Source organism: Hibiscus syriacus, unplaced genomic scaffold (genome assembly GCF_006381635.1).
Source record: "Hibiscus syriacus cultivar Baekdansim isolate YM2019G1 unplaced genomic scaffold, ASM638163v2 tig00116997_pilon, whole genome shotgun sequence".
Lineage (NCBI taxonomy): Eukaryota > Viridiplantae > Streptophyta > Magnoliopsida > Malvales > Malvaceae > Hibiscus > Hibiscus syriacus.
The window spans coordinates 2947136-2961178 of NW_024063513.1; the positions used below are offsets into that span (position 1 = coordinate 2947136).

Genomic DNA, 14043 nt, shown 5'->3' on the forward strand with positions numbered 1-14043 from the left:
GCAAGGCGGTCATGTCTATCACCCTAGATTAGTTGCAGATCTACAGAAAAAAATTGATGCATCAAATGGAATGTCTGTAACAAGCTTCTCTAGAAGGCATGAAATGTTTCGTGTCACAGAGTTGTCGCGACCTCTTCAAGGGATTGAAGCTGTGTCGTTAAGAGTAAATCTAAGGGACAGAACGTGCGACTGCGGGTTTTTTCAAGCTCTGAAGTATCCATGCTCTCATGTGATAGCAGCTTGCTCGCATACACGTCAAGACTATAACCATTTTGTGGATTCCGTATACCTACTATCTAAAGTTTTTAAGGTATACGAATTTGAGTTTCCCCCCATAGGTAATGACAAAGACCATGACGAGGTTCAAGATTGGCTTCCGATTGTACCAAATCCGAGTTTATTGAGGGAGCGTGGTCGTCTAAAATCCAATCGAATTCATTACGATATGGATATTCGAGAAAGATCTAGACAAGACAGAAGATGTGGCCATTGTAGAAACCCATGACACACTAGAAAAACATGTCCACTTGTTGTCATCAAGTAACAATTGATGAGGAAATAATGTATTTGTTTATCAAATAATAATTCTTGTATTTTAATTTGCATTTACTTCAAGTTAATGTCATTCGATAATCGCTGATGAAGATTAAAAAAACGAACACAATCATTAAATTTTATCAAACTAATAACAATTTGGTATTTAAATACAACAAACTTACAATAAGAATTAAATTGTAAATGATAACCAAGTTACAATAACTGATATTAAATGGTAATAAACAAAATTAACTGAAATATATTAAAAAAGTCCAACAAATTTAACAAAATAAAGTAAGTATTAAATGAGAAATAATAAAAATTACAATTAAACAAAATAAATTAAATGCAAATATAATAAAAAAAATCTATCGATGCCTGTGTCGCGAATGTGTTCCGCAGGGGGTGGCTGTCGGTCTCGAGGAGGATTTCTTCGTATCACTGGTTCTGACTCCTCGCTGTCATCGTCGTCGTCGTCGTCGTCGTCGTTGTCCTGAGCAGGTACATTAGGTTGATAAGGAGCTGATGACGATAAAGCACCTCCATAGAATAAGGACCCTGGAGGTGTATGACTGACTATCCCACCGGCCTGCGAAAACTGGGAAAACCCAGACATCGCTGAGTGTGAAAACTGTACAGGAGGTGTCTGTGTTGCGGCCATGGGTGATGAGGCTAAACCCACCAAATATCCATCATATAAACCTCAAGTCAGATCTGTAAACATAGACCCATAATAGCCTCCAGGAGGGGTCATCTATGACGGTGATCGCGACGGGGTCATAAAACCACGTGAAGGCGGCGACGACGGCATCTGGTAATGTAAAGGCGATGGCGACATCATATATGGCTGCGACATCATAAATGACTGCTATGGCTGCTGTGAAGGTCCTGCTGGTGTAGCTGAGGATGAATCGGAAGCACCTGCTCTCCGTCCATGAGTTGGGGGATGATGGTGATGTGTCGGTGAACGTCTCTGTCGACGTCGTGGAAAGGTATGCCCTCGTGCATCCTCGGGAAGTATAAACGGTTTTCCGTTACTGTTGAACCACTCATAATAATACTCAGTATACATCAAGAAGTCAGTAAAAATGGGCTCTCTACGTGGAAGGCGCCGATGTCGATCCTCCCACAACACGACCCACTCATGATGCCTCACCAGCCAATCTGTATCTGTCTTGCCGCGTCTATCTAAGCTATACAACTCGTCCATATTGCGAGGTGCTTCCGGAACTGGTTGAAAACAACCAAACTGTCGGAGCACGCGATCAGTGGAGTGCCACTCGACGGTCGCATAACAGATCAGAGGGACCATCGCCATCCAAACATCTGATGGACCCCTCAACTCAGGTGGGATCACCGCCCTCACATCATCAGTAGAATATGACACCCATTCAAACTAAAACAAATAATATATAATTTTTATCAAAATAATAATCTAATTATATAACTATAATCTAAAATCGATTTTTAAACATTAAAATTCATATCTGTGTGTCAGCCTTCTGATCGATTAACACCCACTTTTTTTCAAAATCATCGGGTAGCTCCTGATGATTTTTCCTATCAGTAGACCACCTATTCAAGGAAAAAAATTTATTATACGCTGTATAAAATTATTAATATACAAAATCAGTTTTATAATTACCTCAGAAGTAGTGGAAATACGAATGGGTTCTTCACAACGGGACATAAAAAGGGCAATCGATACCATGCCCAAGACTGCAGCAGTAGGAGACATCCGCAGATAGCATTACGCCTGTAGTCAGTGGCTCCACACATCTCCCTATACAACAAAGCCAAAACTACCGAGCCCCAACTGAATGATCCGGCGAGACAAAAGTCGCTAAGATGTCGCAACCACATGCAGTGAACTAGGTTGTGCGATTTGTCCGGCATCCACAACCCTCCTATCAACTGCAATATGCATGCCCGTGCATACATCTTAACCTCATCCTCAGAGGCGTCTGCGCTCAACTCCCGAAAATTGGCATCTAACCAATTTAATGGTATCCTACATCTGATAAAACTTTTCGGGACACGTCCTAGATTATCCCGACACAAAGTAGTCTAAGAACCGGAAGCTATCCCTGATATCACATCTCCATCCATTGAAAGCTCTAGGTGCATAGAAACATCCTCAAGCGTGATCATGCACTCTCCACACGGAAGATGGAATGTGTGGGTCTCCGGCCTCCACCGCTCTACTAAGGCAGAAATAAGGTCTGGTTCTATCTTACAGTGACCCTGATATCTACCTATGTGACCAAATCCAGCCTCTACTAAATACGGCAAGACACAACTTAAGATTCCTAATAAAAGGATCTAATACATGGTCTTTCTCCTAAAAATAAATAATTGCAAAAATTAATTCTTAATCTAATAATCATGCATTAAATAAATCATCTAATTATTACTAATAATTTAAATTAAAATGTTAAGATGTTACCGCATCAGCAAAGTGTCGAGATATATAATTTCCATCCAAGCGAAGTAGATTGCCTTATATTATATATCTGTAAAAGAATTATATTAGTAAAATATTAAATAAAGTAAAATACTTAAATAAATTAAATACATAACATTAAAAATATTATAAAATATACCTTAAACAGAGAGAGTATTTGAGAGAATTTGAGAGAATTTGATGTGATAAAAGTGATTGACGATTGGAGTATTTATAGGGAGGATTGGGGTTTGAACGGGTGGATAATTAAAGGTATAGTGTTCCTCCTGTACCGTGCTATACCCCACGTGTCAGATAACCAGGTATAGTGCGGCCCCTGATCCACGCTGTACCCCTACGTGGCATATAGCGCGGATCAGGGGTCGCGCTATACCTACGTGTAACTCATGTCAGCGTATAGCGCGGGACAGAGGACGCACTTTACTACTACGGATATTAGATCAAAAAATATAATCTGATCGATATTAAATCGATAAATATACCAAACACCGATGATTTTCATAAATTTCACCGATTTTCCATATAATGTGTGCAACGTAAAAACCGGTAATCATGGTACAAATGCAGCTTCAAGTGGGGTTTTACCCATTGTTGTTTTCAATCCAACAGTGTTGCCAGGTGTTGAAGCGAGGCGTGATGATGATTGTGAAAAAATGCTACTCCAGCTATCAATGTTCTAGCTGTCACTATTCCCACTTCATTACAGGAGGATTGTACAGCTAACTTATCTAATAATGAAAGGTTGCCTCTATGCAATCACGTGAAGCAATTAGAATTGGTGATGAGACTGTAACTTTATCCGATGGTAAAAGGGCTGCTCCCATGCAGTCGTTGGAAGATACTCATTTTAATGATAGATTTGATGATGATGCTCTGACCGACAGACTTGAGGTGCCTACAAATGTTGAAGTGGGGTTGGTTTTTGAGCATGACCAGGCAAATTATGAACAGACCTCTCAGTTTGATCAAATGGCTGGTTGTTCAACCTCACGTGAGCATAATGATCAATCTAATACTCATCCCATGGTTATCAGAAGCATAATAAATAATATTAGTTTATATTTTTAATATTAATAGAATAATTTAGCATTGTGTTAATAAAATACTAATAATTAAAATTAGAGGTATTCAAACAGTTAATTATGTTATCGATCGAATTGAATTATCATTAACCGAATTAGTTAAACTTTTTTCTTGAACTAATTTTTTAAAATATTAAATGAATTGAACTTTATTCAATTTATGTAAATCATTTTCTATAAAATTAATTATAGTATATCAAAAAATTAGTGAAAAAGATTTACATAATATTATCAAAACACCATAAAATAGTTTTCGAAAAATGTTATTCAACAAATGTAATTTATTTTATGTAAACTGTTTTAAGTAATTCATTTTACGTAAATTATTTTAAATAATTCATTTTACGTAAATTGTTTTAAGTAATTCATTTTACATAAAATAATTTTCATATAATTCATTTTACGTAAAATAATTTTTAAGTAATCCATTTTTCATAAATTATTTTCTAAAAAAATCAATTAATGTATAACAAACATACCCTTCGTCGCACCTATTGCAATTGGTTTTCATTTTGGGTGCCAACATCTTTGCAAGTGGTGCCTTTGATGATGCATCCATCATTGAAATAGTCATACTCTATAAATTTAAGAAAAAATATAACTAAATTTACTCCTGACATGATTTTAGAATTATTTTAAATATAAATTCAAAATAATGAAATTTAAATATAAAACAATTCAAGTTGAACGTTTATTTGAGTGCAGTTGTTTAACCCTAAAATAATTTTGTTAAAGAACGTTAGGGACTTGTCCACATCAGTCTGACATAAATTAGGAGCAATTGGGTCCTCACATGACTCAGTTGCTTGTCTATATTTATTAATCAAGACTTGAAAAAGTTGAACGTGCCTTTGCATGGGAACATGTTTCAAAGTTTGGACATTTTGCCGATTATTTGGACTTCCGGCCAAGTTTCCCGCTGCTACTTTATATATCACGCTAATGATTTGAACATGTTTTACCCAAAACTTCCACTTGCAGATCGCATAGCACCGTATGAAACTGTCGCCTTCCCATCTTAATTCACAACCGTTGAATCATTCTGACCCACCCGATCAAATAAATCTTTAATCTTCCGGATAAAGCCATCCTCTATTCTGTCATGATTCGATTTGCCACGTGAATATAGGGTCCACTTAACCCTTTCTTTAAAATTCCTAAAAATAAATCAAACACAGGACCTTCATTTGCTTTCGTATTTTAGAGTATACTGAAAAGAGTGGTTATTTGGTGTGGGGCTTCTTTAGTGAATCCAAGTCAACTCATGTTTTTTCTTTTTTTGTTTCTAATAGTAGATGATTATGATTTTACTCAAACTGTTTTGAATATTTCTTGGAAAGTTTATTGAATTATCAATCATGGAGGTGGTCATACCCCCAATGGGGTCAGGCATTATTATATAAAAAAACCCTTAATTTTTTTTTTTGGGACCAATAGCTCCCAAACATCATTAGTTATAAAATACCCAAATTACCACGTAGAATTGCCTCACATCCTATAAGACATGTTTAGTAGACTTCGCGTTTTATAGAGTGTGAGACATATCAACTTTTTCAAATAAAGATAATAATAAATGCATGAAACTCGCTATTAGTAAAACACGATGTTTGATCTCGTTTTTTACATAACGCAAGGTCATTCTACATGTCATTTTTTGGTATTTTTCTAACTAATGTTGTTTGGGAGGTATTGGTTAAAAAAAATTGAGGGTTTTTAATAGAATAACGCCATGGGGTAAAGACTTGGTTGTCTGCACCTTCAATAGTTTAGGTGTATTTGGTTAGCGAAAAAGAACATTATCAAAGGGAATAATCTTTTTCGAAATATCATTCTCACGTTTAGTTCACAGAATATATTATTATTATAGAATAATCTTTTCTTAATAGTAGCATTTTTTAAATGGTGAGAATGTCATTACTTTGAAATTCTTATGTATCAGACAATTCTCACCACTTTGGACAATAATACCCCTAAAATAATAATTTTTTTATAATAATCCTTTTCAATACTTATTTTGAGTACTTTACATCATGGTTTTCAGAACCGGACCGGTTAGCAAACCAATCATGCTACCGGTTCATTGGTTCAACCGGTCGAATCGGTCCGACCGGTCGGAAGAACCGGACGACGTCATAATTATTTAAAAAATTAAATAAAAATACCAATAATATTTAATAAAAAATAATTTTTTATATCACAAGTCATATTCAAATCAAGTCATAACATATATAAATTAAAAACCATAAAATCAAGTGAAACAAAATGATTCAAATTAACTACAACATAATATTTAAGGTAAAATATATTAAATAATAAATATAATTATATAACTATAATTAAAAAATAAATTTGGGGCTAAAAAATCATAACAAAATGATATTGTTTGGTTTAATTTTTTTAAAAAAAACAATCTCACATAGCTAAGAAACATAGAATAGCATCCCAAAAGTCTAAAGAGTAAAAATATGTGAACAAAACAATCTCACATTGCTAAGAAACATAGAAGAGCATCACAACTAACTTCTATAAATAATAGAGATAATTTGGTATTCAAAATCATGGAGCCTTTTGGTGAGCATTGAGTGAACTATTTTTTCACTTCAATCAAGCTCGAATTTTAGGCTTCAATTGAGCTTCTAAATTTTTTTTAGTTCAAGTCTTTTTGTGTTCAAGTTTCAATATTATATTTCGAGTTCGAGTTGAACTTGATAATTTTTAACTTGTGAGTTTGAGTGGAGTTGAGCTTACTTTTAAAGTTTTCAAGTTCGAGTCGAGCTCATCAATACTCGAGTTCGACTTGGCTCGTTTAACAAACGACATTTGGTTTAATTTAAAAAAAACAAAATTTATGGTTTTTTCCGGTTTTCAGCCGGTCTGGTTCGAACGGTTCAGCAGTTCTGGCCGATTCACTAGTAACGGTTCAACCGATTTAGATTGAACCGAATTAAACAACGGTTCCCGATTGAACCGGCCGATCCGATCCGATTTTCAAAACAATGCTTTACTTCATTTACATTATAATATGTGTATTATAATGTCTATTATCTTTGTTCCTTAGTATTTCTTTTAAATCATGACTTCTAAACCTACAATGAGTACTCCACTTATTTATTTCCCTTAGAATTTTCTCTTTCCTCTTCCTTCTAGATAAGATTATAATTAGTTTTAAAATTTTTCAAAAAAAATCAATAGTATAACTTAGACAAACCCTAGCCTCATTTTCATTCGTCTACAACTCTTTTTTCATTTTATTTTGACATACGATAACATCAACTCTAGTGGTTGTTGTCGACCGCATGTATTTCTTATTCATCATTTATTTTATCTTATCACATTTTTTTTCAGTTTCTAATAATTTTGCCTTTATATCATATTTTTCTTTATATTTATGATATATTTTCTTATACTTTTATAACATGTTTTAAGTCGTTTGGTCAATTATTTATTTATTTTTTCGTAACTAAATCTGACGTCGTCTTGATTATCAATATGACGTTTATTTATTATCTTGTTGATCTTCCTTGTTTGGACCTTCAGTTTTAACTTGGATATACAATTTACGTTCGTAGATAGTTATCTCATGATACTCGATTCTAATTTGTGGTTGTTGATGGTATTTCAATATATCAATCTTATGTTATAGTTCGTTTGCCGATGTGATCATATTTATTCGTATTTGACTTTTGTTCAAGTTTTTTTGATTGATTTTAACATTTTCTTTTATGGTCATCAAATGATTTATATTGTATAGTTTATTGTGTTAATAATTATAAAAATATATTTTAATTATATTTTGAGTTTTCAAACTTCATAGAATCTTAAACATTTTCCATTTAAAAAAAATTAGATGTCCTATATATAGAAAAAAAACATGATCAATGTTTATTTATTTTGATAGACCTGTTTATTTATTTAAGGATAATTCTTTTACGCTCGACAAGCAGCGATGAACACCACTAACGACGAGCACTATTAATTTAATTTAAAAAAATTTAAATTCTAAAGGATTCAACGTATAATTATAAATTAGTTAAAAAATTAAAGATAAATTATTTAAAATAAAGGCTAAACTATACCAATGATCACCTAGCTATTGCCCCTTTTCATTTTAACCAATATTTTTGAAATTTTGTTAATCATGTCAATAAACTATTTTAATGCATTCAATTAAGCAACTTCTTGTTAATATTTAGCAAAGAAACTGATGTGAAAGTTAATATATTTGGTATAATTACACATTTGGTCACTGTTACTTATATAGTCTATCAATTTGGTCTTAATTTTAATAAATTAAAATAAACTTAACCCTCAAATCAAATGGTGCTATATATAATGGCCGAAAATTTAACTTTTTGTTTTAATTTATTTTAAATTTAAAAGTACATATTCTATATTTATAACAAAACAAAATTTATAACAAAACCTTTTTTAATTAAATAACTCAAGCAATAATTTATGATATTATATTTAAAAAAACAAAATTTATCGCTCTTTTGATACATGTCAATCTCTTATTGCAAAATTTTCCATGATAAGTCCACCGAAGATCTTATCAGTATAAACTTTTATTAAAGATGGACATAAACTTTTATGGTAAGAGATGAGTTTTTAAAATTTTAAAGGAAAACTGTGTCAAATGTGAAAGAAATATATGCCACATTTTTCTATTAGAATTTTACTAGATAAAAATTTCTTAGTTTTACATGTTAGACTATATCACATTTTTCTAGTAGAATGCCATTTACAAATAGTAGTGTGATAAAAATTTTGTCAACCGAACTTTATATGCATGAGCTAATCAATTATACTTTCCTTAAATCCAAAAGAGGTTATAGTATCATTGATGAGATGCTTCTGAGAACCATAAATGGAATTTCTAGTACAAAAATTATTTTTTATAAATATAGAATATGTTGTAACTTTTAAAATCTTTTAAAATTAAATATTTGAGGGTTAAGTTTATTTTAATTTATTAAAATTAGGACTAAATTGATAGAATATATAATTAATAATGACCAAATGTGTAATTATACCAAATATTTTAAATGTCACATTAGCTTCTCCGTTAAATATTAACGACAAATGACTATATTGAATGCATTTAAATAGTTGAGTGACTTGATTGATAAAATTTTAAAAATATTGGTCAAAATGAAAAAAGGTCAATAGTTAGATGGTCATTGGTATATAGTTTAGCCTTTATTTTAAATAATTTATCTTTAAATTTTTAATTAATTTATAATTATACGCTGAGTCCTTTAAATTTTAAAATTTTATAAATTAAATTAATGATGTTCGTCGTTGGTGGTGCTCACTGTTGCTCGTCGAACGCCGTAGAATTTTCCTTTATTTAAACCAAAAGAAGATAAATCATAATTAAATGAACAATTACTTTATTAATGTCTTCAATATATCTGAACATATGTAATGACCACCTTTCTTATTCGACCTCAGCAAATATCATTTAACTACGATTAATGGTGAATTTATACAAACCATTTTATCTTATTAGTTAAAAGAATAATTGATATTCATAAAATTTACGGGTTTAGAAAATAAAGACTGCAACAAAATGATTGAGCGATTATTGTTAAATGATTAAGAGTATTTAAAATATATATTACTTTGTAATCACATTAACTTAATAAAAATAGTAAATTTATATTCAATTTGGGAGTAACCATCCAATTCTTGTAAATATAATAGTAATAATAATAATATACTTTGAATAATAGAATGAAACACTAAATTTTTTAATTACGATTAAGAGTTCAAATAGTATCGTTTACAATCAAAGCAAACTAAATTGAAATAATTGCATTCACATCTACAATAATTAATTCAAATTAATCCGTCAATAAAATAAATATTTGTGATTATAAAGGAAATCCACCCAAATAGGCTTAATTGCAATTATAGTTGTTAATAAAGCGTGACAGAACGGCACCGTTTTGACTTTGCAATTTGCAATTCTAAATCTTAATAGTACGAGATAAAATAAACTAGGAATTTGACTGTCAATGCATTCAAGAACTGAAACAAAAACAGGCCTAATTTGTTTGGTAGCTGTTGTCTGTCGCATCCCGGTTTTGAAACTCTACCATTTCACACCCTCTGTTCCATTTCCTATAAAATCCAAACCTACCCATTTCTTCTTTCTTCACTTACGACCTTCTCCACCAGGTAAAGTCACTTTCTTCCCCCCCAATCCCCAACAATCTCTCTCAGCTTCCTCCCCATTATAATGCCTTATTTTCTTTCTTTTGTTGTTTCCGTTGTTTGTTTTTTCAGATAGAAAAAGGAAGAGGAAGAAGAAAGTTCAATGGCGGTCAGTTCTGAAGGGAAAATGACAGAGTTCGGGGGGATTGTTTCAAGGAAGTGGAATGACAGAAAAATAAGCCCAGAAAGAAACAAAGTCTGGATTGAACCCAAGTCTCACAACAACAAGTCTTCCATTTCTGAAAGAAAAGTTACTGTTGTTTACTATTTGTCTAGAAATGGTCAGCTTGAGCAACCTCACTTTATGGAAGTTCCTCTCTCTTCTAATGATGGACTTTACCTCAAAGGTAAAACAATTAAACCCTCACAACTGCACTTTTCGTCCTGGGTTTTATTTTCTCATGGAGAAGAAACAACAGAAACAACTTTTTTATTAACTTTTTCTGTCTCTGTTGTTTGGTTTCTTAGGAAACTAAGAGGAGTTCAAAATTTTGAATTTATTTTCGCTTTGCCAGAAATGCCTTTTGCCAAATGGTTATACATAGCAGCTGCTGCTAACAAAAAAGCAAACTTTCTGATTTCTCGTAAAGGAAAAAACAGTGAAAAAAATTAAAATAAAAAAGTGATATTTTAACGGGAAAAGAAAATAGAAGAATTAAGTTTATAATTTCGAAAGCTTTCCTTTCTTTTGTTTCGGATGCCGGGAAAAGTATTGATTTGCCTTATATTCCTTACATTTTTCAGCGCAACTCTTGGGTTACTAATTTATTATTCTAGTACAAATTGGCTTAAAAAACTTCTGTTTCTATCTTCTCAGATGTTATCAACCGGCTGAACCTACTTCGAGGCAAAGGCATGGCTAGTCTATACTCTTGGTCCTCCAAACGGTAAACCTCTCGCTCATTCTCGACCTTTTGATCAGAATACCATCTGCCTTCACTGTCCGATACTGATACTTCTGTTTCGATTGTTGAACATCAGTAGTTACAAAAACGGATTCGTTTGGCACGACTTAGCAGAAAACGATTCCATTAACCCATCTCACGGCGAAGAATACATTCTCAAAGGATCGGAGATTGTCGACCACAGTATCAGCTCTCAAGCACTCGACATAACGTCGTCGTCTTTTCGATTACCGAAACCTTCAGAGTATCAAAAGTCAGAGAATGAGCGTGAGTTTCGGTCAACAAGACGGCTTAGAAACCAGTCTTGGAGTTCCATTGATCTTCATGAGTACAAAGTTTATAAGGCTGAGTCGAGCTCCGAGTCAGCCCGAAGACTCGCTGCTGCTGATGCGTCGACTCAGACTGATGATAAGAGGAGGAGAAGAAAACCTGTGGTCAATGACTCTGAAATCGAAGAGATGCAAAGTACTGAAAGTCAAAGTCAGGATTTGGAACAGAATCATACGACGGAGCTGAGTAGGGAAGAGATTTCACCTCCACCGTCGGATTCAAGTCCGGAGACATTGGAAACCTTAATGAAAGCCGATGGACGGTTGAGATTGGGCAACGATGATGGGAACGAAGATAGCTTGAATCGTAGGACTGAGAGTTGCTCGAGGGGGAGGATTAAGGCGGCGTCCGTTTTGATGCAGTTGGTATCGTGCGGTTCGATTTCGTTTAAGGACTGTGGAGCCAGCACTGAGGAGGCGGATCAAGGGTTCTCGTTAATTGGACACTACAAATCGAGACTACTACGCGGAGCAGGGAATTGTAGCCAGGTGGGGAAAGAAGCAGGGATCGAGAGTTTCTCAAGGGTAACATTGGAAGATAAAGAATATTTTAGTGGGAGCTTGATTGAGACCCAGAAAGAGCAGATCCCTAACTTGAAGAGATCTTCTTCTTACAATGCTGATAGGTAATTACTGAAACTAATGCACAAAAATTACTGGTTAAGCATTTTAAGCACGATTTCGAATTACCGATCAAGTTTTCTTTCATTATCTTACCAGCATTTCAAATCTTAAATTATTGTATAGTATTGTCAAAGGATCTATGTAATATTACCAAGTTAAATCAAATTTTATAGCATCTATGATGATAGAACACGAGTAAATAGGTTTGAAGCTTTAGCTGAACAATGAATTGTTGTTTAGCTGTAAAGCAAGTAAATAAAGTGAGTCCTTGCGTTACCATTCCTGGGATTTTAAGTCAGATTATAGATCCAATTTCTAAATATGTGATCCTTCTGGCCTGTTTTGTGTATTGAATGTAGGATTCTTACGGGTTAACTCAGAAGGCCAGCTTTTGATGCACATATATAACTAAGGTTTCATGTATCTCTGCCTCTTGATTTATGCTAGCTGTTGGCATTAATGATCCGTATTCGAATTCCTGGTTGTCCTGGAATTCAAAACTTGCTGTTGGGTTTTATTGTTTCAGTACTAGGATTGAAGCGGGGACCAAGCGAAAAGCACAAATTCTCTTAACATTTTCAAGCTTATTAGATGTTTGATGCGCTGAAGATTTATTTGGCTTTGTTTTTTTCGTTGGATTAATTTGAAAACTTTTCAATCACCAGGAGCTCGCAGTTGCAGTTGGCCGGAAAGGAGATGGACGGAGTGCGTGCAAAGTGCATACCAAGGAAGCTTAAAACTTAATAATCAAAGAAAGAAGACAACATCGACACAGACGACACCAGTGCAAGACAAAGCTATAATCAAGCAATAAGCAGAAGAGAAAATGTGTAGATCAAAATTAGCTCTTGGTAAATTAGTGATCTGAACTGTAGTAGTTTATAGTTTCGTAACAAGCAGTGAGAACCGAATGACGAGCGCAATCTTTGTGGCAAACGTGTTGAAAGCATCGGCAGAGTGAGCCCTCGCAATGACAGGAACTGTAGGGTTGGGCGATTGGGAATCTTGGAAGTGGCCTTTGTTTAAGGGTTTAAATTGTCTACTTTCAGTTTGGAGCATTTGGTGCCCGTGGGAGTGGCTAAGTGGGTTCATTTTTCTCTTAGTTTCGGTGCATTGGCATTAACATCAGTCGTTTTAGGCCCTTTCTGACTCTAATTTAGTTTGATCTTGGAACTGAATTTCATATTACATGTTAATCGATATCATCTGCTTTGGACTTTGATGCCATTGTTGCTACATTTGCTTTGCAAATTTTTACTAAAAATCTGGTGTTCACAGTGCTTGCTAGGGTGTCTTGTAATTGAGGTGAGTATGGACTAAGGTTCAAGAAATTACCGGTTCCGGGTTAGGTTCAAATTCAATTAAGCTCCGTTTTGAAAATAGGAGCTCAATTAGAAATTTTTAAAAAATGAAGTACTTAAACTCAATAAGATTTAACTCATTTATTTTCTCATGCTTGGCTTCATTATTTATGCAACATCGAGATTGAACTGAGGATTTGAATATAATTAAAAATAAAAAAGTTAAATAAATTATTAAAATCAAGCAATCGTTAGAATATTTGAATTCAATTTGTTTAACGACTCAAGCTACATTCAATGATAAAAGAACCAAAATTAATTTATTAAAAGTAAAGGAAAAAAACTGAAATCAAATTATGAACATAAAATGTGTAATTTATACCAAATTATTAGCGCAGGAGTGGAGGCATGATATCAATTTGGCAACAAGTCATGTCATTGCTAGCAAAACATTTAAAAACCCAAGTTGAATCGTTGGGCTGAAGTCTCAAATCAGCAATTTTTTGGCCCATTAGGTCAGTCACCAAATTTAATTAGCCGAATTGGTGACTATGGTTTTTATTTTACAACAAAAAGCTACAG

The 14043-nt window shown here is 33.5% G+C and overlaps 1 protein-coding gene across 1 annotated transcript; it reads left to right on the forward strand.

Moving 5' to 3' along the window:
- The first annotated feature begins 10301 nt into the window (after positions 1-10301).
- LOC120194121 (protein UPSTREAM OF FLC-like) lies at positions 10302-13267 on the forward strand. Its single transcript, XM_039196512.1, has 4 exons — positions 10302-10649; positions 11120-11189; positions 11284-12162; positions 12826-13267. The coding sequence occupies exons 1-4, from the start codon at positions 10406-10408 to the stop codon at positions 12902-12904; spliced, it is 1272 nt and encodes a 423-aa protein (XP_039052443.1). The 5' UTR covers positions 10302-10405; the 3' UTR covers positions 12905-13267.
- Positions 13268-14043: the final 776 nt, after the last annotated feature.

Bases quoted from the DNA above. Each gene is read 5' to 3' on its own strand.
- LOC120194121 (XM_039196512.1), top strand. From the start codon at position 10,406: ATGGCGGTCAGTTCTGAAGGGAAAATGACAGAGTTCGGGGGGATTGTT. The intron at 11,190-11,283 runs GTAAACCTCTCG...GTTGAACATCAG, and splicing joins TACTCTTGGTCCTCCAAACG to TAGTTACAAAAACGGATTCG. The intron at 12,163-12,825 runs GTAATTACTGAA...TTCAATCACCAG, and splicing joins TCTTCTTACAATGCTGATAG to GAGCTCGCAGTTGCAGTTGG.